Source organism: Phyllobates terribilis, unplaced genomic scaffold (assembly GCF_046119375.1).
Source record: "Phyllobates terribilis strain yellow unplaced genomic scaffold, ASM4611937v1 Scaffold_9__5_contigs__length_417890890, whole genome shotgun sequence".
Lineage (NCBI taxonomy): Eukaryota > Metazoa > Chordata > Amphibia > Anura > Dendrobatidae > Phyllobates > Phyllobates terribilis.
In genome coordinates, this window is record NW_027362769.1 from 181894441 (window position 1) to 181916150 (window position 21710).

At 43.0% G+C, this 21710-nt stretch overlaps 1 protein-coding gene across 1 annotated transcript in view; it reads right to left on the reverse strand.

The window, feature by feature from the left end:
* Window positions 1-21710, reverse strand: part of LOC141161930 (contactin-associated protein-like 5) — a 435101-nt gene that overhangs the window by 140776 nt on the left and 272615 nt on the right. Inside the window, exon 12 of the mRNA XM_073647489.1 lies at window positions 16439-16558. Coding sequence (XP_073503590.1) covers window positions 16439-16558 — 120 coding nt within the window. The remainder of the gene's footprint in view (window positions 1-16438; window positions 16559-21710) is intronic.

Genomic DNA, 21710 nt, shown 5'->3' on the forward strand with positions numbered 1-21710 from the left:
TCAGTCGCACGATCTGCTGTAACTTGTGTTGGAGCCGCCACAGATTTGCAGAAATCTCAATAATTAGGTTAAAGCAACTTTGTCCGTGACCGAGAACAAACAAGTGAACGGGGGCTACATTGTTATCCCTAGAGTATCGCGATAAGCAAGAGGCCAAAAATCACACCTGATTTTTTTTTTTGCAGCTTTGCAATAAATTAATACCAAAAAAAGATTAAAAAAAAAAGTCCATCTTTACGTGACTGCGGGACGAGGACGCATTAATGACGGCGTTAACGCCAACTTGCTGCATGTTTGGGATCACACGTGAAATCATTGACTCTTTTTTCAACATGTTTTATTTATATAAAAAAAAACTGGGTGACCAATAATTGCATCACAAAACTTTGGAAATTGATGGAAAGCCTTTTTATTCTGCGCCCTTTTGGCTACACAGCATGAAGCAGCAATGTGCCCCCCGTCTTCCCCCGCCTGGAGGAACGTTCAGCTTCTTATCTCACGTTGCTACTTTGTAGTTGTGGCCGCAGTCAGTGGCGCAGAGGCTGCAGGAGATTGTGCCGCTGTGTGTGGGGGAATGTCGCCGACCCGCCATAGTCCCGCACCTTCCCCGGGAGGAGAGAAGATGATTGTTGTGATGGGATCTGAACCATCTCAGTAATGAAAGACTTGTATTATTAGCACTAGAATATGACGAGGAATGGCACTTCAGCCCCAGATTGAAACTTCTCCAACTTTTCACTAAAGTTTAAAGGATTGTTCTTTTCTTCTTAGCGGAAGAAGGAGAAATAAATGACCCATCTCCATCGCTTCCCTCATTGGTATGGGGAGGTCGGGGTGTAGCGGCAGTATGGATGGAGGGGTAGGTGCAGCAGGCAGAAGCTTTGGCCATAACGAGACTTAATAAAGTCTGCAATTCTAAGACATACTGAAGATTAAGCACAGATAATCCACAATAAACAGTAGCTGACCCACCGAACCTCCTCACTGCTGGTCGGCCATGCTGATAACAGTGACATATAGAGATATATATAGACATATAGAACGCTCTGTGTCGGGTGCAGGAGCTGTTCCTGCAGCTCTTTTCCTCATATACTGATTCACTGTGCAGAACATTCTTTACCCCATAAACACTTTCAATAGTGATTATATTGCATTAGCCAAATGTAATGCGACACACAGTAAGAGAAGTGTCCGTCACAGCTCCTGCTGGTTCTGTATCCAGTATCATCCAGGCTGAAATGCAATGCACAGAATTCTTCGCTGTCACTTATTAAGTAATTGTTAAGTAACATAAGAGAAGTGCCTGTTCCCGGTCCTGCGGGTCCTGGATCCTGCATCGTCCAGCCAGTACTTCATATTCCCTACAGAATCCTCAGATTGTGCAGTGCCGGATGGATCCCAGGGGCAGTTTTCAGGAGGAGAGCACTTGTACATGCTACAGCACAGCTTACACAGTGTCAAAAGCAAGTGGGCAAGCGGCCGACCGTCCCACAGGCTGAGAAAGGCCACAGCAGCTACAAAAAGGTTTAGAACTGCTGAAGAGGTAAATGCAATTATTGCGCATGATAGGAAATACCATTCTCAGGGGGAAAAAATGTTCCTCCCTGGTCACTGCCTGGTGGTCCCAGAGACCCTAAATGTAAGGCCGGTTTCACACGTCCTAATTTTTCCAGTACGGGAAAAACTGCATCGGAGATATCCGTGTCTGTGTGTCCGAGTGTGGCAACCATGTGCCGCCCGTGTGCTGCATCAGGAGCACATGTATTGGCACCTGGGAATCAGTGTACAGTTAGTGCTGTTCCCAAGCGCCGGGTGCTGAATATTTCCCTCATCATTGTCCCCTGCTGGTGCTGTGCATGGGACAATGTTGGGAGTAGTAGTGTCTGCTCAGTAGTAGAACTGCGCCGAGCTGGGGAGCGGTGTCCTGTCACTCAGTGAGCTCTGCTCAGTGCAGGGCGCCGCTCACTGGAGCGGCTCATTCTCCCTGGCTCCTCGGTGTCAGCGGTCAGAGGATTACATCAGGGGACATCCCCGGACAGGTGAGTATTAGGATTTTATTATTTTATTCTTATTTTTACACATGGACACAGCGGGGGCAGAATACTACTCTCATCATTGTCCCTGCTGGTGCTGATCACAGCACCAGCAGGGGACAATGATGACGGCAGCGTTCAGCACCCGGCACTTGGGAACAGTGCTAACTGTACCGCTGATTCCCAGGCGCCAGTACGTGTCACACTGATAACACACGGATGCCATTTGTGTGTGTTCAGCGTGAGACACTTTTGCGGACCGTGCATCCGCAAAAAAATGTACATGTCGGCGTATGGAGCACAGGAACACATGGTCCGTGGAAACACACCGACATGTGCACAGATTGATAGATTACAATGGTCTGTGTGTGTCAGTGTCTCCGGTAGGTGTGGAAACTGTCACCATACATGCCAGAGATACTGAAGTGTGAAAGAGCCCTAAGGGAGTGGGATTCTGTTAGTTCCTGGCCTCCTCTGACCCCACTGTCTGTCTCTCCTTTATGCCATCAGTGCAATGTTACCTCCAACACAGCAAACGCTCCTGACAGAAGCTTCCAGAAGGATTCACATAAAGGTGTTATGTTATGGCGCTGGTCCCTATGACAACTATCTCCAAGGTAGATTCAGAGTTTTTGTTCCATAGTTATTATGATGTCGTGAATGCAGAAATTTAAAGAGACACAAGTCCTAGAGTTGTCAGATTAGTTCACTACGACAGCGTTATAAGAGTCTGTGCACACGTTAAGTATTGGTGCAGAAATTTCTGCATCTCTTGGCAGGAAAAACGCTGCATAGAATAGGCTCGGTTTTGCTGCATTTTGATGCACTTTTGCTACATTTTTTATGTGTTTTTTTTACTTGCGTTTTGGATGCAGATTTTTCCCCACTTATTATTATGGGTGAAATCTGCAGCAAAAATAGGGAAAGAATTGATTTCAATCTGGTCCAAATCTGCAAGGAAAAAATAAGCATCGTCTGCATGAGACTTCAGGATTCTCAGTCACTTTGCTGCATCAAGAAATCCTTCAGGTTTTGTGACAAATCTGTGCAGAAAAAAACAATAAAAATGTGCAACATGTGTACAGGCCCTAACAGTGATATCAGTCACATGAAATGTCGATGTCTCCACAGGGTCTCAGCACTGCAGACGTGATGTAAGGCAGTGACCATGGGGGGGGGGGGGGGGGGCATTTTTCTGCCACTCATCCCAATGCAGAACACTGTATTCAGCATCCCCCAACCTCCAATGGCCGATAACAGAGAGATAGACTGTATATCATACAATTAACCCAAACAGCTGATACTAGAGAACAGTAGACTGCATTCATCTGCCCTACAGAAAGTCTCTTCCCAACCGGAAGAGTGAATATTATATCCAGAGAAAGTACAGTGTGAATTATACAATTCCACAATGTAACTATACGACACAAACTGCAGCACATGAACCAGGGGATTGTAACATTTTACTATAAACGTTTCATTGTCATCATTTCTGCAATTAAAAAAACAAACAAACAAAGGGGATTTTTCCACATTCCGGCAGTTTTTAGGATTTGTTCCCTCCTGTTCTCTATGGCACCTATCATTTCCCAGTAATTGTGTCTGTGGTTGATGTGGTGGGTCACATCAGGGCCCCTGAGTGGGGGGCTCCCATATGAGCGGCCCCTCTAAGTTCTCAGATAAAAGCTTTGAGAGTGCAGAGGAGGTGAAGTGAGAAAACTTCAGCTTGTTACAATGTAACTTCAGGCTCTTCACAGCAAACAATCACTTCTTAAAGAGCCATCTGGTGAGAAGGACGACCCATGTTAGAAAATGACGCGGGGAAGAAATCAATCCCGAAAGCTTCAGCAGCTGCTCCCGAGTGCGGATAATAAAATCCCGGAGTGATGAGAAGACGAGGAGCAATAATAAGTGATAAAAATGATCCAAGTAAGAGGAGAAGGAATGGAATCGGCTGCTGCAGAGACACAGGGGTCTCCGGGGGACAATCTGCTCTGTACATTGTTGTGATACAGGAGCAGAGACGCCGCTGCCATGACTCTACATTTATAGCCTCTACACAATGCGCCAATTGTTTTATGCAATGGAAACTGCACTAAATATGTGCAGCAGAACATTGCACGACACGCATCTGACGAAAAGCACGTGGCGCCTGGTGCTGCGCATAGATGTGGCCTTTTCTCACAGCACTCCATGTGGTCAGGAGTGGTACTGCAAGTGGAACAAAAAAAAAAAAAACGTATTTGTTAAAGAGAACCTGTCATCAGGAATTTATACCCCCAAACTAATGGCAAGTATGTAACGGCGCTGTAATACTGAATAAACCCTTATCTTGCTTGTAGAAATCTGTATTTATATTTTAGAGAAGTCCATAGTTGAAATTCTATGCTGATGAGTGGCAAGTGCGGAGAGGTTGGACATTGCTCTTAGGAAATATTCCAGATTCAGCTAAAAAGTCCTGGGTTCAAATCCCACCAAGGACAACATCTGTGAGGAGTTTGTATGATCTCCCTGGGAGTTTCCTCCGGGTTCTCCGGCTTCCTCCAACCCTCCAAAGACTGATAGGGAATTTAGATTGTGAGCCCCAATGGGGACAGGGCAGATTATGTCTGTAAAGCTCTGCGGAATATGTTGGCGCTACATAAGTGAGTATATGGGATAGATAGAGATCGATAGAGATGAACAGTCTCCGGATTTCCTGCCTTGCTCTAATATTTCGCACTGACATTTCTCGGATGTTTTCTTACCTATATCTCTATATTTCTATGACTTGATACAAGGATTTTTTCCGCTCATCTGAAGGACGTCCTGTACTTCCCGCAGTGTCGCGGTTCTTCCACAGGGTCAGGATTATCGGTGACAGAACGGACTCGTCTCCGGATCAGGTCACGCAGGGATTTCCCACATGTGATCTTCTCCCTGCAGCTACATATTAATTCTTCTCAGCAGCCGTCATCAGCGCGGCTCAGCAGCTTCATGATTTCAGCTCCCTTGTAACTTTCTAACCTCCTGGTCATTATCAGGAGGTAAAATTTCCCTGGAGGGAATATATAGAGATATCGCAGCCGGGATTACAGCTGAAAAGCAAGTCTACGGTTAATGCTGCAGAGAAGAGACGCAGGAACGGCGCAGAGGCGGATGACAAATGAACATCATTTAGCATAAAATTATCCCAATCCTCAAAAATATGGTTAGAAAAGACACATTCACAATGGACCAAGTCTGAGGATCCATTAGGTGGAAATGATCTCAGTGGAGGTGTGCAGAGATACACAGCAATATACCGCCTATACAGAGAACTGCCTCGTCCATGGACACAACCATCCATACAGCAGGGTCTTCACCATCTGCTGCGGTGCGGACACAGATACAGCAGGTGTCAGATGCCCCGGGGCAGGACAAGCTCTCATTATTTTCCAGCACTGGACACAGCAATTTTGTAAACCAGAAATTGTGCCCCCATTACGCAATGAGGCCCTAGGCAGCTGCCTGTTCCTTTCCCCAGCTCTGCAGCTGCCTATACTGCATGAATCTGCATTATACAGTGGGTACAGAGTATTCAGACCCCTTTACATTTTTCACTCTTTGTTTCATTGTAGCCATTTGGTAAATTCTAAAAAGTTCATTTTTTTCTCATTAAAGTCCACTCTGCACCCCATCTTGACTAAAAAAAAACCCAGAAATGTAGAAATTTGTGCAAATTTATTAAAAAAGAAAAACTGAAATATCACACGGTCATAAGTATTCAGACCCTTTGCTCAGTATTGAGTAGAAGCCCCCTTTTGAGCTAGTACAGCCATGAGTCTTCTTGGCAATAATGCAACAAGTTTTTCACACCTGGATTTGGGGATCCTCTGCCATTCTTCCTTGCAGATCCCCTCCAGTTCCATCAGGTTGGATGGTGACCGCTTTGCTCAGACACTCATATTTAAGTCACATGCTGTCCATTTCCTTGTGATCCTCCATGAGATGGTTCTACTCCTTCATTGGAGTCCAGCTGTGTTTTAATTAAACTGATAGGACTTGATTTGGAAAGGCACACACCTGTCTATATAAGACCTCACATCTCACAGTGCATGTCAGACCAAATGAGAATCATGAACGCAAAGGAACTGCCCAAGGAGCTCAGAGACAGAATTGTGGCAAGGCACAGATCTGGCCAAGGTTATAAAAGAATTTCTGCATTACTCAAGGTTCCTAAGAGCACAGTGGCCTCAATAATCCTTAAATGGAAGAAGTTTGGAACCACCAGAAGTCTTCCTAGACCTGGCTGTCCAGCCAAACTGAGCAATCGTGGGAGAAGAGCCTTGGTGAGAGAGGTAAAGAAGAACCCCAAGATCACTGTGGCTGAGCTCAGGAGATGCAGTAGGGAGATGGGAGAAAGTTCCACAAAGTCAACTATCACAGCAGCCCTCCACTAGTCGGGCCTTTATGGCAGAGTGGCCCGACGGAAGCCTCTCCTCAGTGCAAGACATATGAAAGCCCGCATAGAGTTTGCTCAAAAACACATGAAGGACTCCCAGACTATGAGAAATAAGATTCTCTGGTCAGATGAGACAAAGATAGAACTTTTTGGTGACAATTCTAAGTGGTATGTGTGGAGAAAACCAGGCACTGCTCATCACCTGCCCAATACAATCCCAACAGTGAAACATGGTGGTGGCAGCATCATGCTATGAGGGTGTTTTTCAGCTGCAGGGACAGGATGACTGGTTGCAATTGAAGGAAACATGAATGCGGCCAAGTACAGAGATATCCTGGATGAAAACCTCTTCCAGAGTGCTCTGGACCTCAGACTTGACCGAAGGTTCACATTCCAACAAGACAATGACCCTAAGCACACAGCTAAAATAACAAAGGAGTGGAAGGAGTGGCTTCAGAACAACTCTGTGACTATTCTTGACTGGCCCAGCCAGAGCCCTGACCTAAACCCAATTGAGCATCTCTGGAGAGACCTGAAAATGGCAGTCTGTCAGGGAAATATTGAGGAATATTGAAAGTCTGTCATAGATATTGACCATTTCTCTCTTATTCCCCTTTTGGTCAGTACAAAGTTGTCTCCATAAAAATCTCAGCATAAAACCCCAATGTCACGGTCTCCACACTTTCCTTGTCTGCTATGTTACTATTGTGTGGCGGCTGTCAGTCTGTTTTGGTTTTGCTGGGTCGGTTCTGCAATCATCTGTGCTCATTTCCCTTGATTAGTCTTCTACTTCTACTGTTATTTTTTTCTTTTTCCCACTTATGGATCCGTTACGTACTTTGTGTGATCAGGTGGCGAATCTGACTCAGTTAGTTCAGGCGTCCTCACAGGCTCGATTACAAGACCAGATTTCTGGTACATTTACTGCTCCTCAGAATCTTTCCTCTCCGACCACTGTCATGACTTCTGAACCATCTGACGTATCTTTGAGCCCCCCTGAACCAGCTATAACACTCCCTGACAAATTTTCGGGGGAGAAAGATCAGTTCAGAATTTTCAAAGAGAGTTGTAAATTATTGTTTACCTTGCGCCCTCGGTCATCAGGGAATGAGTCACAGCAGGTGGGAATGTCACTTCTGCAGGGGGGTCCCAGACTTTTGCTCCTCAACATCTTTCTGTGGACGCTTTCTTTGACGCTTTAGGACAGATCTATGACGAACCTGACAGGGTCAAGGTGGCAGAGACAAGGATCATGAACCTGACACAGGGGAACCACACAGCGGAAGACTATTATTCTGAGTTTCGTCAGTGGTCTACTGAGGTTCTCTGGAATGACGTGGCTCTCAGGTGCCAATTCCTCAGGGGTCTTTCGGAGCCTCTAAAGGACGCTCTGGCTCTGCATGCTCCACCTGGTTGTTTGGTGGAGGCCATGACTCAGGCTATCTGCATGGATCGAAGGATGCGGGAGAGACGCAAGGTTCAACAACAAGGTTCTCAAGAGGTTCTATTTTGTCCACCGGGCCCGGGTCGTTTACCTGAGGTAGAACCTATGGAGGTTGGAGCTGCCAGCTCAAGGGTTAAGGAGAGGAGACGCCATCTGGAACTTGGACCTGTCTGTATTGTGGCCGAGCTGGACATCTCTTAAAGGATTGCCTGGCACGACCTGCAACGAATAAGCCGTCGGGAAACGCCTAGGTCTGGGTGTTTGTTGAGGAGGTCACCCAGACTTACAGGTACCCTTTTACTCCTCCGATAAAGTGTTGTTGAACGCTGAACTTCTCTTTCAAAAACAGTGTCTGTCAATATTTGCCGTTACTGACTGTGGATCCGCGGCTAATTTCATTGATTCAGGACTTGTTCAGAAGTTAGGATTAGGGACAGTTAAGATAGAAAACCCTATTCAAATCATGGCCATTGATAGAACACCGTTGCTAAAAAATGTGGTTCAGTTAGTTACGGTGGAGTTCACACTCAAGGTGGGGTCACTTCATACAGAATTAATCTCCTGTTATGTCTTGGAAAATTTACCTGCTGGGATCATGTTGGGTCTTCCTTGGCTGCGTATGCATAATCCGATCATTGACTGGTATCAGAAAGATATTGTCAAATGGGACCCTCATTGTATTGAAAAATGTCTTAAATCTGTGCATGCTTGCTCCGTTAGTCTGGAGGGTCTTCCGGAATACCTGAAGGACTTCGGAGATGTTTTTTCGGAAGTAGAGTCTGAGATCTTACCTCCTCACCGTCCCTATGACTGTGCTATTAATCTCATTCCTAATGCCAAATTACCCAAAGCTCGCTTGTATAACTTGTCTGGCCCTGAGCGGGCAACCATGAAGGCTTATATTAACAAACGTTTACGGAAAGGTCATATTCGTCCTTCCTCATCGCCGGTTGCTGCCGGATTCTTTTTTGTTAAAAAAAAAAAAGATGGGAGGTCTTCGTCCCTGCCTCGATTTCCGAGAATTAAACAAGATAACGCTTAAAAATTCTTATCCGCTTCCACTTATCCCCGATCTATATAATCAGCTTTCGGGGGCCAAATGGTTTTCCAAACTGGATCTCAGAGGGGCATATAATCTGATACGTATTCATGAGGGTGATGAGTGGAAGACAGAGTTTTTTACCTCTGAAGGTCTTTTTGAAAACCTCGTCATGCCTTTTGGGCTAATGAATGCACCCGTGGTCTTTCAGAATTTTATGAATGATATTCTCTCTGATTATATTGGGAGATTTATTGTGGTTTATTTAGAAGATATTCTAATTTTCTCACCTGATCTGGATATTCATTATAAACATGTCCGTTTGGTTCTGCAAAGGTTAAGAGATAATTGTTTGTTCGCCAAGATTGAAAAATGTACCTTTTCTGTTCAAGAAATATCATTCTTGGGCTTCATTGTGTCAGCCTCCGGGTTTAAGATGGATCCTGGGAAGGTTCAGGCCATCATTGATTGGGTTCAACCCAGCGACCTTAAGGCTTAGCAGCGCTTTTTTAGGGTTCGCAAATTACTACACAAAATTTATTAAAGGTTTTTCTCAGATCGTCAAGCCTCTTACGGACCTCACTCGCAAAGGGGGGGAGCTAAAGGTTTGGTCGTCAGAAGCAGTCGGGGCTTTTGAAAACTTGAAGAAATGTTTTATGTCTGCTCCTGTTCTTGTTCAACCAGACCTCCAGAGGCTGTTCATTGTGGAGGTTGATGCTTCCGAGGTTGGGGTGGGGGCTTTATTATCTCAAGGTCCTAAGACTTTAACTAATCTGCGACCATGTGCCATTTTCTCTAAAAAATTTTCTCCTGCTGAAAGAAGCTATGATGTGGGTAATAGAGAGTTACTTGCTGTCAAATTGGCTTTTGAAGAATGGAGGCATTTTTTGGAAGGAGCCGTTCATCAGGTCATCGTGGTGACGGATCACAAGAATCTACCGTATATCGAATCTGCTAAGTGGTTGACACCTAGACAGGCCAGATGGTCTTTATTTTTTTCAAGATTCAATTTTTCTATTACGTTCAGACCTGGGTCTAAGAACGTGAGGGCGGATGCCCTGTCTCGTAGCCTTGATTCTGTGTCGCCTCCTTCCTCCATTCTTCCTCAGGGTATAGTTGTGGCCATGGTTTGCTCTGAGCTGGAAGCGGAAATCCGTACTGCTCAGTCCTTGGCTCCTTCCAATATTCCTGAATGCAAGTTGTTTGTCCCTGTGTACCTCAGATTACGCCTTTTGCAAGAATTCCATGATTCTGTGGTGAGTGGTCATCCTGGAGTTACCTCCACCCAGAAGACAGTTGCTAGACTCTTTTGGTGGTCTGCTATGCGTAGGGACATTAAAGATTTTGTGTCTGCTTGTGAAACTTGTGCACGCGCCAAAGTGCAACATTGCCGGCCGGCTGGGGAATATGCTCCTTTGCCCATTCCAGAAAGACCATGGACTCATTTGTCCATGGATTTCATTTCCGATTTACCTCTGTCTGGGGGGATGACGGCTATTTGGGTGGTAGTCGATCGATTCAGCAAACAGGCTCACTTCGTTCCATTATCTGAGTTACCCAATTCTGAGACTCTTTCCAAACTGTTTATTATTACTCATGTGGTAAGATTGCATGGGATTCCTCTTAATATTGTATCTGATATGAGAGTACAATTTGTCTCTAGATTTTGGAGGGCTTTCTGCAGAAGGTTGGGGATTGATTTGTCCTTTTCCTCTGCTTATCATCCTGAAACTAACGGTCAGACCAAAAGGACAAATCAGTCTTTGGAACAAATTTTAAGATGTTTTGTTGCCGATCAGCAGGAGAATTGGTCATCCTTTCTTCCTCTGGCTGAGTTTGCCTTTAACAGTCGGGTTAATCAGTCCACAGGAACCTCGCCATTTTTCTGTAATTATGGGTTTCATCCTCATTTTGGTGAATTCTCCAGGATAAGTTCTGGGTGTCCTGGGGTAGATGTAACCATTCAAGAGTTGGGGGATGTCTAGAGGGAGGTTAAAAAGAATATTGGGGTGGCTCAGCATCGGCAGAAACAAAAGGCTGATAGGAAACGCTCGTCAGGTGCCGCCTTCAAGGTGGGGGATAAGGTATGGCTATCCTCTAAGAACATTAGATTGAAGATGCCCTCGCTGAAGTTGGGTCCTAGATTCATTGGTCCATATGAGATTCTGGAGGGGGTCATTCCGGTTTCCTTCTGATTACGACTCCCTCAGTCTTTCCGTATTCCTAATGTGTTCCACAAGTCTTTGTTGAAGGAGTTTATTCCCCCTGTTCTGTCTCCTTCGCCCCCGCCTCCTCCGGTGTCTATTGAGGGAAGCTTAGAATATGATGTACAGAAAATCACTGATTACCGTATGGTCCGGAATTCCCTTCAATATCTTGTACATTGGAAGAGGTATGGACCTGAAGAATGGTCCTAGGTTCCGGCTCATTCTGTGAGGGCTGATCGGTTGGTCCGGGCCTTTCATCGTAGGTTTCCTGGGCGACCTGGGGGTCCGGTGGCCCCCCTTGAAGAGGGGGTACTGTCACGGTCTCCACACTTTCCTTGTCTGCTATGTTACTATTGTGTGGAGGCTGTCAGTCTGTTTTGGTTTTGCTAGGTCGGTTCTGCAATCATCTGTGTTCACTTCCCTTGATTAGTCTTCCACTTTAGCATGCTTGCTCCTTCACCCAGTGTCAATTGTACACTTGCTGTTGCCTGTGTAAGACTGATCTCTCTGTGCTCTGTGACTATTTTCCCTTACCTGGATTTTGACCATTTGCCTGTTATCTGACTACTCTTTTGTCTGCTCCCTGTGTACTGCCTTGTCTTTCTGGTATCCTGACCCCGGCTTGTGTAGTGGATTACGTCTCTGACCTCTCCTTGTTGTACTGCGCCATTTTCCTGGACTTGACTTTGGATTGTTTGACCTCCCTCTATTTATCCAGTAAGTAGCACTTACGTAATATTTCTTTCAGTAATATTAGTCTCTTCTCTCCTCTTCTGGGACTGTTATTTCTGTAGTGATTCGTGTCACACCCAATTAACACAGTCATGAGTAAGGCCTTAAACAATCTGCTGGCAGCCAAGAAGTGTTATAACTTAGTTAAGATGGGAGCCTCTTGTCCCTGGAAGATGCAGGGGGTGATTAAAATGCAGGATTGCCATCATTTGTGTGTAACTGGGAAAGCTGGTTTCCCGAGCTTCAAAAAGAAGTTTATAGACACTTCGACTCCAAAATGAAATATGAAATATTGTAAGTTTCATACGTCCGACAATATCGGGACCTATATTTTTAGTGGCAGAATCGGCCCAGGAATGTATCCATAGTTTTCCATGGCTGTAAGCAGAAAATCAGGGAGCTGTAGCGCAAAAACACCACAATAGCAGACTGCAACTATGCGATGTGTGGTCTCTAGATGAAGGTAAAATCATAATAGAAAATATGATATCACGTTTGGGCTTCTGGGATCAACGCACAATGAGTTATCCCAAAAAACAGGATTTTAATTCAAATATGAAGGGTGGAGCCCAGCCCCTGTGATGTCATCACGGGGGGGGGGGTCTCTCCCTTCAGCATAAATAGTTTGTTGAGGCTGAAGCCGTGTTCTTTGCCCGGGAGTATATGTCTATCATAGTGGAGGACCCTGTTCAATAACCATTTAAACAGAGCATCTCCCCTCCACCTATACTGAGTCGTCGCAGCAAACTTTATAGTGTAAGTTTCTCCTTTTTATGCTGTTTCATTTGCGTAACTGCTTATGTATTTTAATGTCTCCTTTGTAACATCCTTATATATATTTTTCCTAAACACTGCCTCCCTTTTGGATTAAATGTAAAATGTAATAGTTCTGTTTCTTTTGTCCTGTAATCATTCCCTCACCTGAAGCCATATACGCTACCAAAACGCAGGCGTTCGGCCAGGCCTGTATTGTATTTCGAACTCGGCCGGTGGTGGCAGCGAGTAATAATAATCGGGCTAACGTGCAGCCGGCGGCAAACATACGGGGCGTACACACATAATCCACGAGCTGGAATTCGGAGGTGTGACGCCATATGCTTTCTGCTTGCTCGCCGATGCCCAAGGAGTTAGTAGTCTGGATCGCGTGCTCACGATTCTGGACGAAATACTGACAGCGTGACGGCACGGTGAGATATTGCGTGATCTCCCTGGTGTCGTCCCTGTGGGAGTTCCTGACACTGTCCACCAACGTTCACCATCCAACCTGACAGAACTGCAGAGGATCTGCAAGGAAGAATGGCAGAGGATCCCCAAATCCAGGTGTGAAAAACTTGTTGCATCATTCCCAAGAAGACTCATGGCTGTACTAGCTCAAAGGATGCGCCTACTCAATACTGAGCAAAGGGTCTGAATACTTATGACCATGTGATGTTTGAGTTTTTCTTTTTTAATAAATGTGCAAAAATTTCTACATTTCAGTTTTTTTCAGTCAAGATGGGGTGCAGAGTGGACTTTACGGAGAAAAAAAATGAACTTTTTAGAATTTACCAAATGGCTGCAATGAAACAAAGAGTGAAAAAGTTAAAGGGGTCTGAATACTTTCCGTACCCACTGTATTTACTGCCAAGCCCTGTGCAGAATGACAGGTAGGTGTCAGATAAAGGTTTCACCACACATGGAGGGTGTCTACTGCCCAATAAGGGGTCCGAGGTGAAGAAAATCAGGCACTTAGATGGTCTCTGTCATTTCATCAACCTGCATAAATCAATAGTACATGTGAATATAAAGTAACTTTGTGATATGTATTGTCAATGGAATCTGCTTCTTTCTCCCTTTATGAGCTACACGCCATGTCCTGAATTCATCATTCACACTGGCAAAGTGCTAAAATCTGTCTTGGAGGAGTAAGGAGGAATATGAGGAAGAAGCAGAAAGCACAGACCCTCAAAAATCATGCTGTTACTACCCAGTATGTGTTTTATCTCACCCACAACTGCCTTCACAGCTACACTGTCCAGTACTTCTGTATCATTTCCTCCATGCTGCTTTTGCTTCCAATAAGTGTTTTATCTCACCCCAGTACTAGAATCTCAACTACACTGTTCAATATTGCTGTATAGTTTTCTTGATGCTGCTACAACTTTCTAACTAATGTTTTATCTCACCACAGTGCTGGATTCACAGCCACATTGCTCATTACTGTTGTATAATGCCATCCAAAAGACTGAAGCTTTCTAGTAACTGTTTTATCTCCCTGGATTTACAGTAACACTGCTCCTCATTGCTGTATATTGTCCTCTATGATGTTTTCTCTGTACATGTGTTACAGCGACAGGTGAGAAGGAATCCCTCATGTCTGTGTGTGTCATGTATGGGAGACATCACAGCGGACGGTCTCCACCCACCAGCTCAGAGACAACAGAATAAGTATAGATAGAGCATGCAGAGGGGAAACCTTGCTAAAATGCAAAATACAGGTCATATAATGGCCAGCAATAGGGTTATTCCTCATGTACACACAGGACGACTTATTCTGCACCTGGAACCACAGGACTCTTTAATTAATTCCACATTTTATAGCGGAGCATTCAGCATGTGCAGCAGGAGTTGGATGAAGAACACTTATAAATCAGTGTCGCTCCCTCTTTTGCATTGGCTCAGACATCTGTTAGACATATACTGTACATACAGTCATCAAATGTGTCTTTGCCAGGCACTGAGCTGATTTTTGCCATTTAGAAAGTGTAACATTGTATCTGATGAGTTGGAAGAACCAAACACAAAATTACAAACTTCATCAGTGCATCCAAAACCAGCCAGTGCTGCAGAGCCACCCTGGCAATCCCTGGCACCAGCTCTAAGATTATGTGCGCCCGATCAGGAATTGCTTGCAGAAATTTCTGCAGCCTTTCTGCAAGGTTCTGCACCTCTTAGCAGCAAAAACGCCGCGAAAATTCTGCGCGTTTTTGATGCTTTTTTTTTTGTGTTTTTCATACATTTTTGCCTGCGGATTTGCAATGCGTTTTTCCCATTCATTTTATAGGAAAAACAGAGTTAAAAAATGCAAAAAAGAATGGACAGGCTGCTGCTTTTTTTGTACATGAAATTCTGTAAGGAAAATTCCTGATCATGTGCACAGATCTGCCGAAATCTCATAGGAAGTCATGGGATGAGGTTTGCAATGCGTTTTTGAGGCCAAGTCCGCGCGGATTTGCCACATCAAAAACGCATAAAAAAATGCACCGTGTGCACATAGCGTCAGGACGGCGCAGCGATCTGCACTGATAGATGAGCCACTTACAAAATAATATGTCTGCAGGTTATATGATAAATGCGGCACATATATCTCAGGGACGTGAGCCCACCAATAACCCCCGCACACTGGCAGTGGCCGGGAGACAACCCTAGAGGCCCAGGTACAGAAGGAAGAAGAAATGATAATTGTGCCCACAGTTACTATAAAACCAGCTGGTATGGCAGCATGGTGGCTCAGTGGTTGGCAGCATGGTGGCTCAGTGGTTAGCAGAAGAGTGCCTCATTGGCTAGCAGCATGGTGTCACAGTGGTTAACAGCATGGTGGCTCAGTGGTTAGCAGAATATTGACTCAGTGGTTAGCAGCACAGTGGCTCAGTAGTTAGCAACATGGTGGCTCAGTGGTAAGCAACATGGTGGCTCAGTGGTTAGCAGAACGGTGACTCAGTGGCTAGCAGCACAGTGGCTCAGTAGTTAGCAACATGGTGGCTCCAGAGGTTAGCAGCATGGTTATCAGCAAGTGGCTCAGTGGGTAGCACTGTTGGTTTGCAGTCCTGGGTTCCTAGATTCAAATCCCTCTGAGGACAACATCTGCAAGGAGTCTCTATGTTCTCCCCATGTGTGTGTAGGTTTCATCTCACACTCCAAAGACATACTGAGAGGAACCACAGACTGTGAACACCAATGGGGACAGTGATGATGTGTGTTAAGTGTTGTGCAATTAATTGCATAATATAAGCGATGAAAATAAATAAATAAATAAATAACCCTAAAGTATAATGAAACTAGAAAGAAAAAAAATATCTGTCTCTCGCCGCTTCTCTGTGCACCTCCCGCTACTGTATAAAATGTCCCCTCTGCCTCTTCCGGCATCTTTGCTCAGTGCCGGGGGTTCTGACATCAAGAAATCCTCTGTCGTCAAATTGTTCATCATGACGCGACAGACGTGCGCGGCGCGAGGTGCTGACTAGCTGGTGTGATGAGCTTGGTGATGGCCGGGGAACCTACTTGTCGCTGGCATCATGTGCGCAGTGCAGGAGGGAGCGGTGCAATGTACCGGACTGGGGCAGTGGTGCCTGGACCGCCACGTTGCAAAATTAACACAAAGTGATTCACACAAAATTTGTATTCAGAGAAATCTGAATTCTAAAATTCGAGATGCATTCAATTCACTCGTCTCTAATATGAAGCCCTGAGCCGATCCCCGACTGCGTGTATTGGGCTCCTGCGGCTTCCATTACCTCGTGTCCCTTTAATAGCGAAGAGATCGTGAAATGATGAATACGACTGAACGGCAGCGTTTCTTACCGGTTATGTTACAGTAAACACGGACCGGTCCGAGAGGTCCGCTGCCATCCGAGTCGATGTAGTAGTAATCGGACGGGTAGCCCTTGTGTCTATAGGCTTCGCAGGACGGTTCATACAACGCTGGGAAAGACAGAAGAAAAGGAAACAACGAGACTTGTTACTTTTTATCATAAACAATTTGCCAATGTTTTATCATTGTTGCCTACATGGATCTGACATGATTTGGGCCCCAAAGAATAGAAAGCTAAGAGTCTGTTAGGTTCTTATTTCTGGCACAAGTGAGAACTAAGAACTAAGTGATAAGACATGAGCCAACCTTATATTAAGTGCAGCCATGTACAGACCAAAGCCATAAAGCTTCACAGAAAGCACTGGAATGTTACGTCTTATCAGAGAGTATCCTGGTAGTGAGCCCCTCGTGTGAGGATTGCAGGGGATCGGGTATAGCCGGAGGGGTTTACTACAATAGTCAGCACTTGATAGTGACCAGTTTGTGCACCATACGCCCTCCTGCAAACATGGAGAATAATCCCCGAGCAGTCCTAGCAAATACTGAATCCAGGGGCACAAACATCAGGGTCATTGGTAAAAGTTCACGTATTCACATGCTCATTGTCATGACATACGTTGTACATTACTACATAGTGTTATGTTTTAGTCACTCTGTGCTCATGATTTGCGACTGTTTGACAGCTTTAATACATGTGAGAAATGCCTGTTTCTTAGGCATGCCTTACATGTATTAAAGCTGTCAAACAGTTGCAAATCATGAGCACGGAGTGACTAAAACATAACACCCAAGCACGCTGAAGATACTCAGCATACTCGCCGAAAGGGTTAACAGAACATACTCGCTCATCACTAGTAATGACTCTATATAATAGATCCCTCTGTGTGTAATGACTCTATATAATAGATCCCTCTGTGTGTAATGACTCTATATAATAGATCCCTCTGTGTGTAATGACTCTATATAATGGATCGCTCTGTGTGTAATGACTCTATATAATAGATCGCTCTGTGTGTAATGACTATATAATAGATCCCTCTGTGTGTAATGACTATATAATAGATCCCTCTGCGTGTAATGACTCTATATAATAGATCCCTCTGTGTGTAATGACTCTATATAATAGATCCCTCTGCGTGTAATGACTCTATATAATAGATCCCTCTGTGTGTAATGACTCTATATAATAGATCCCTCTGTGTGTAATTACTCTATATAATAGATCCCTCTGTGTGTAATGACTCTATAAAATAGATCCCTCTGTGTGTAATGACTCTATATAATAGATCTCTCTGCGTGTAATGACTCTATATAATAGATCCCTCTGTGTGTAATGATTCTATATAATAGATCCCTCTGTGTGTAATGACTCTATAAAATAGATCCCTCTGAGTGTAATGACTCTATATAATAGATCCCTCTGTGTGTAATGACTCTATATAATAGATCCCTCTGTGTGTAATGACTCTATATAATAGATCGCTGTGTGTTATGACTCTATATAATAGATCCCTCTGTGTGTAATGACTCTATATAATACATCACTCTGTGTGTAATGACTCTATATAATAGATCCCTCTGTGTGTAATGACTCTATATAATAGATCCCTCTGTGTGTAATGACTCTATATAATAGATCGCTCTGTGTGTAATGACTCTATATAATAGATCCTTCTGCGTATAATGACTCTATATAATAGATCCCTCTGCGTGTAATGACTCTATATAATAGATCCCTCTGTGTGTAATGACTCTATATAATGGATCCCTCTGCGTGTAATGACTCTATATACTAGATCCCTCTGTGTGTAATGACTCTATATAATAGATCGCTCTGTGTGTAATGACTCTATATAATAGATCCCTCTGTGTGTAATGACTCTATATAATAGATCCCTCTGTGTGTAATGACTCTATATAATAGATCCCTCTGTGTGTAATGACTCTACATAATAGATCCTTCTGCGTGTAATGACTCTATATAATAGATCCCTCTGTGTGTAATGACTCTATATAATAGATCACTCTGTGTGTAATGACTCTATATAATAGATCCCTCTGTGTGTAATGACTCTATATAATAGATCCCTCTGTGTGTAATGACTCTATATAATAGATCCCTCTGTGTGTAATGACTCTATATAATAGATCCCTCTGTGTGTAATGACTCTATATAATAGATCCTTCTGCGTGTAATGACTCTGTATAATAGATCCCTCTGTGTGTAATGACTCTATATAATAGATCGCTCTGTGTGTAATGACTCTATATAATAGATCGCTCTGCGTGTAATGACTCTATATAATAGATCCCTCTGTGTGTAATGACTCTATATAATAGATCCCTCTGTGTGTAATGACTCTATATAATAGATCCCTCTGTGTGTAATGACTCTATATAATAGATCCCTCTGTGTGTAATGACTCTATATAATAGATCCCGCTGTGTGTAATGGCTCTATATAATAGATCGCTCTGTGTGTAATGACTCTATATAATAGATCCCTCTGTGTGTAATGACTCTATATAATAGATACCTCTGTGTGTAATGACTCTATATAATAGATCCCTCTGTGTGTAATGACTCTATATAATAGATCACTCTGTGTGTAATTACTCTATATAATAGATCCCTCTGTGTGTAATGACTCTATATAATAGATCGCTCTGTGTGTAATGACTCTATATAATAGATCCCTCTGTGTGTAATGACTCTATATAATAGATCCTTCTGCGTGTAATGACTCTATATAATAGATCCCTCTGTGTGTAATGACTCTATATAATAGATCGCTCTGTGTGTAATGACTCTATATAATAGATCGCTCTGTGTGTAATGACTCTATATAATAGATCCCTCTGTGTGTAATGACTCTATATAATAGATCCCTCTGTGTGTAATGACTCTATATAATAGATCCCTCTGTGTGTAATGACTCTATATAATAGATCCCTCTGTGTGTAATGACTCTATATAATAGATCCTTCTGCGTGTAATGACTCTGTATAATAGATCCCTCTGCGTGTAATGACACTATATAACAGATCGCTCTGCGTGTAATGACTCTATATAATAGATCCCTCTGCGTGTAATGACTCTATATAATAGATCCCTCTGTGTGTAATGACTCTATATAATAGATCCCTCTGTGTGTAATGACTCTATATAATAGATCCCTCTGTGTGTAATGACTCTATATAATAGATCCCTCTGTGTGTAATGACTCTATATAATAGATCCCTCTGTGTGTAATGACTCTATATAATAGATCGCTCTGTGTGTAATGACTCTATATAATAGATCCCTCTGTGTGTAATGGCTCTATATAATAGATCGCTCTGTGTGTAATGGCTCAATATAATAGATCGCTCTGTGTGTAATGACTCTATATAATAGATCCCTCTGTGTGTAATGACTCTATATAATAGATCCCTCTGTGTGTAATGACTCTATATAATAGATCCCTCTGTGTGTAATGACTCTATATAATAGATCACTCTGTGTGTAATGACTCTATATAATAGATCCCTCTGTGTGTAATGACTCTATCTAATGGATCCCTCTGTGTGTAATGACTCTATATAATAGATCCCTCTGTATGTAATGACTCTATATAATAGATCCTTCTGTGTATAATGACTCTATATAATAGATCGCTCTGTGTGTAATGACTCTATATAATAGATCCCTCCGTGTGTAATGACTCTATATAATAGATCCCTCCGTGTGTAATGACTCGATATAATAGATCCCTCCGCGTGTAATGACTCGATATAATAGATCCCTCCGCGTGTAATGACTCTATATAATAGATCCCTCCGTGTGTAATGACTCTATATAATAGATCCCTCTGTGTGTAATGACTCTATATAATAGATCCCTCTGTGTGTAATGACTCTATATAATAGATCGCTCTGCGTGTAATGACTCTATATAATAGATCGCTCTGCGTGTAATGACTCTATATAATAGATCCCTCTGTGTGTAATGACTCTATATAATAGATCCCTCTGTGTGTAATGACTCTATATAATAGATCCCTCTGTGTGTAATGACTCTATATAATAGATCCCTCTGTGTGTAATGACTCTATATAATAGATCGCTCTGCGTGTAATGACTCTATATAATAGATCGCTCTGCGTGTAATGACTCTATATAATAGATCCCTCTGCGTGTAATGACTCTATATAATAGATCTCTCTGCGTGTAATGACTCTATATAATAGATCCCTCTGTGTGTAATGACTCTATATAATAGATCCCTCTGTGTGTAATGGCTCTATATAATAGATCGCTCTGTGTGTAATGACTCTATATAATAGATCCCTCTGTGTGTAATGACTCTATATAATAGATACCTCTGTGTGTAATGACTCTATATAATAGATCCCTCTGTGTGTAATGACTCTATATAATAGATCACTCTGTGTGTAATTACTCTATATAATAGATCACTCTGTGTGTAATGACTCTATATAATAGAGCCCTCTGTGTGTAATGACTCTATATAATAGATCCCTCTGTGTGTAATGACTCTATATAATAGATCGCTCTGTGTGTAATGACTCTATATAATAGATCCCTCTGTGTGTAATGACTCTATATAATAGATCCTTCTGCGTGTAATGACTCTATATAATAGATCCCTCTGTGTGTAATGACTCTATATAATAGATCGCTCTGTGTGTAATGACTCTATATAATAGATCGCTCTGTGTGTAATGACTCTATATAATAGATCCCTCTGTGTGTAATGACTCTATATAATAGATCCCTCTGTGTGTAATGACTCTATATAATAGATCCCTCTGTGTGTAATGACTCTATATAATAGATCCCTCTGTGTGTAATGACTCTATATAATAGATCCTTCTGCGTGTAATGACTCTGTATAATAGATCCCTCTGCGTGTAATGACACTATATAACAGATCGCTCTGCGTGTAATGACTCTATATAATAGATCCCTCTGCGTGTAATGACTCTATATAATAGATCCCTCTGTGTGTAATGACTCTATATAATAGATCCCTCTGTGTGTAATGACTCTATATAATAGATCCCTCTGTGTGTAATGACTCTATATAATAGATCCCTCTGTGTGTAATGACTCTATATAATAGATCCCTCTGTGTGTAATGACTCTATATAATAGATCGCTCTGTGTGTAATGACTCTATATAATAGATCCCTCTGTGTGTAATGGCTCTATATAATAGATCGCTCTGTGTGTAATGGCTCAATATAATAGATCGCTCTGT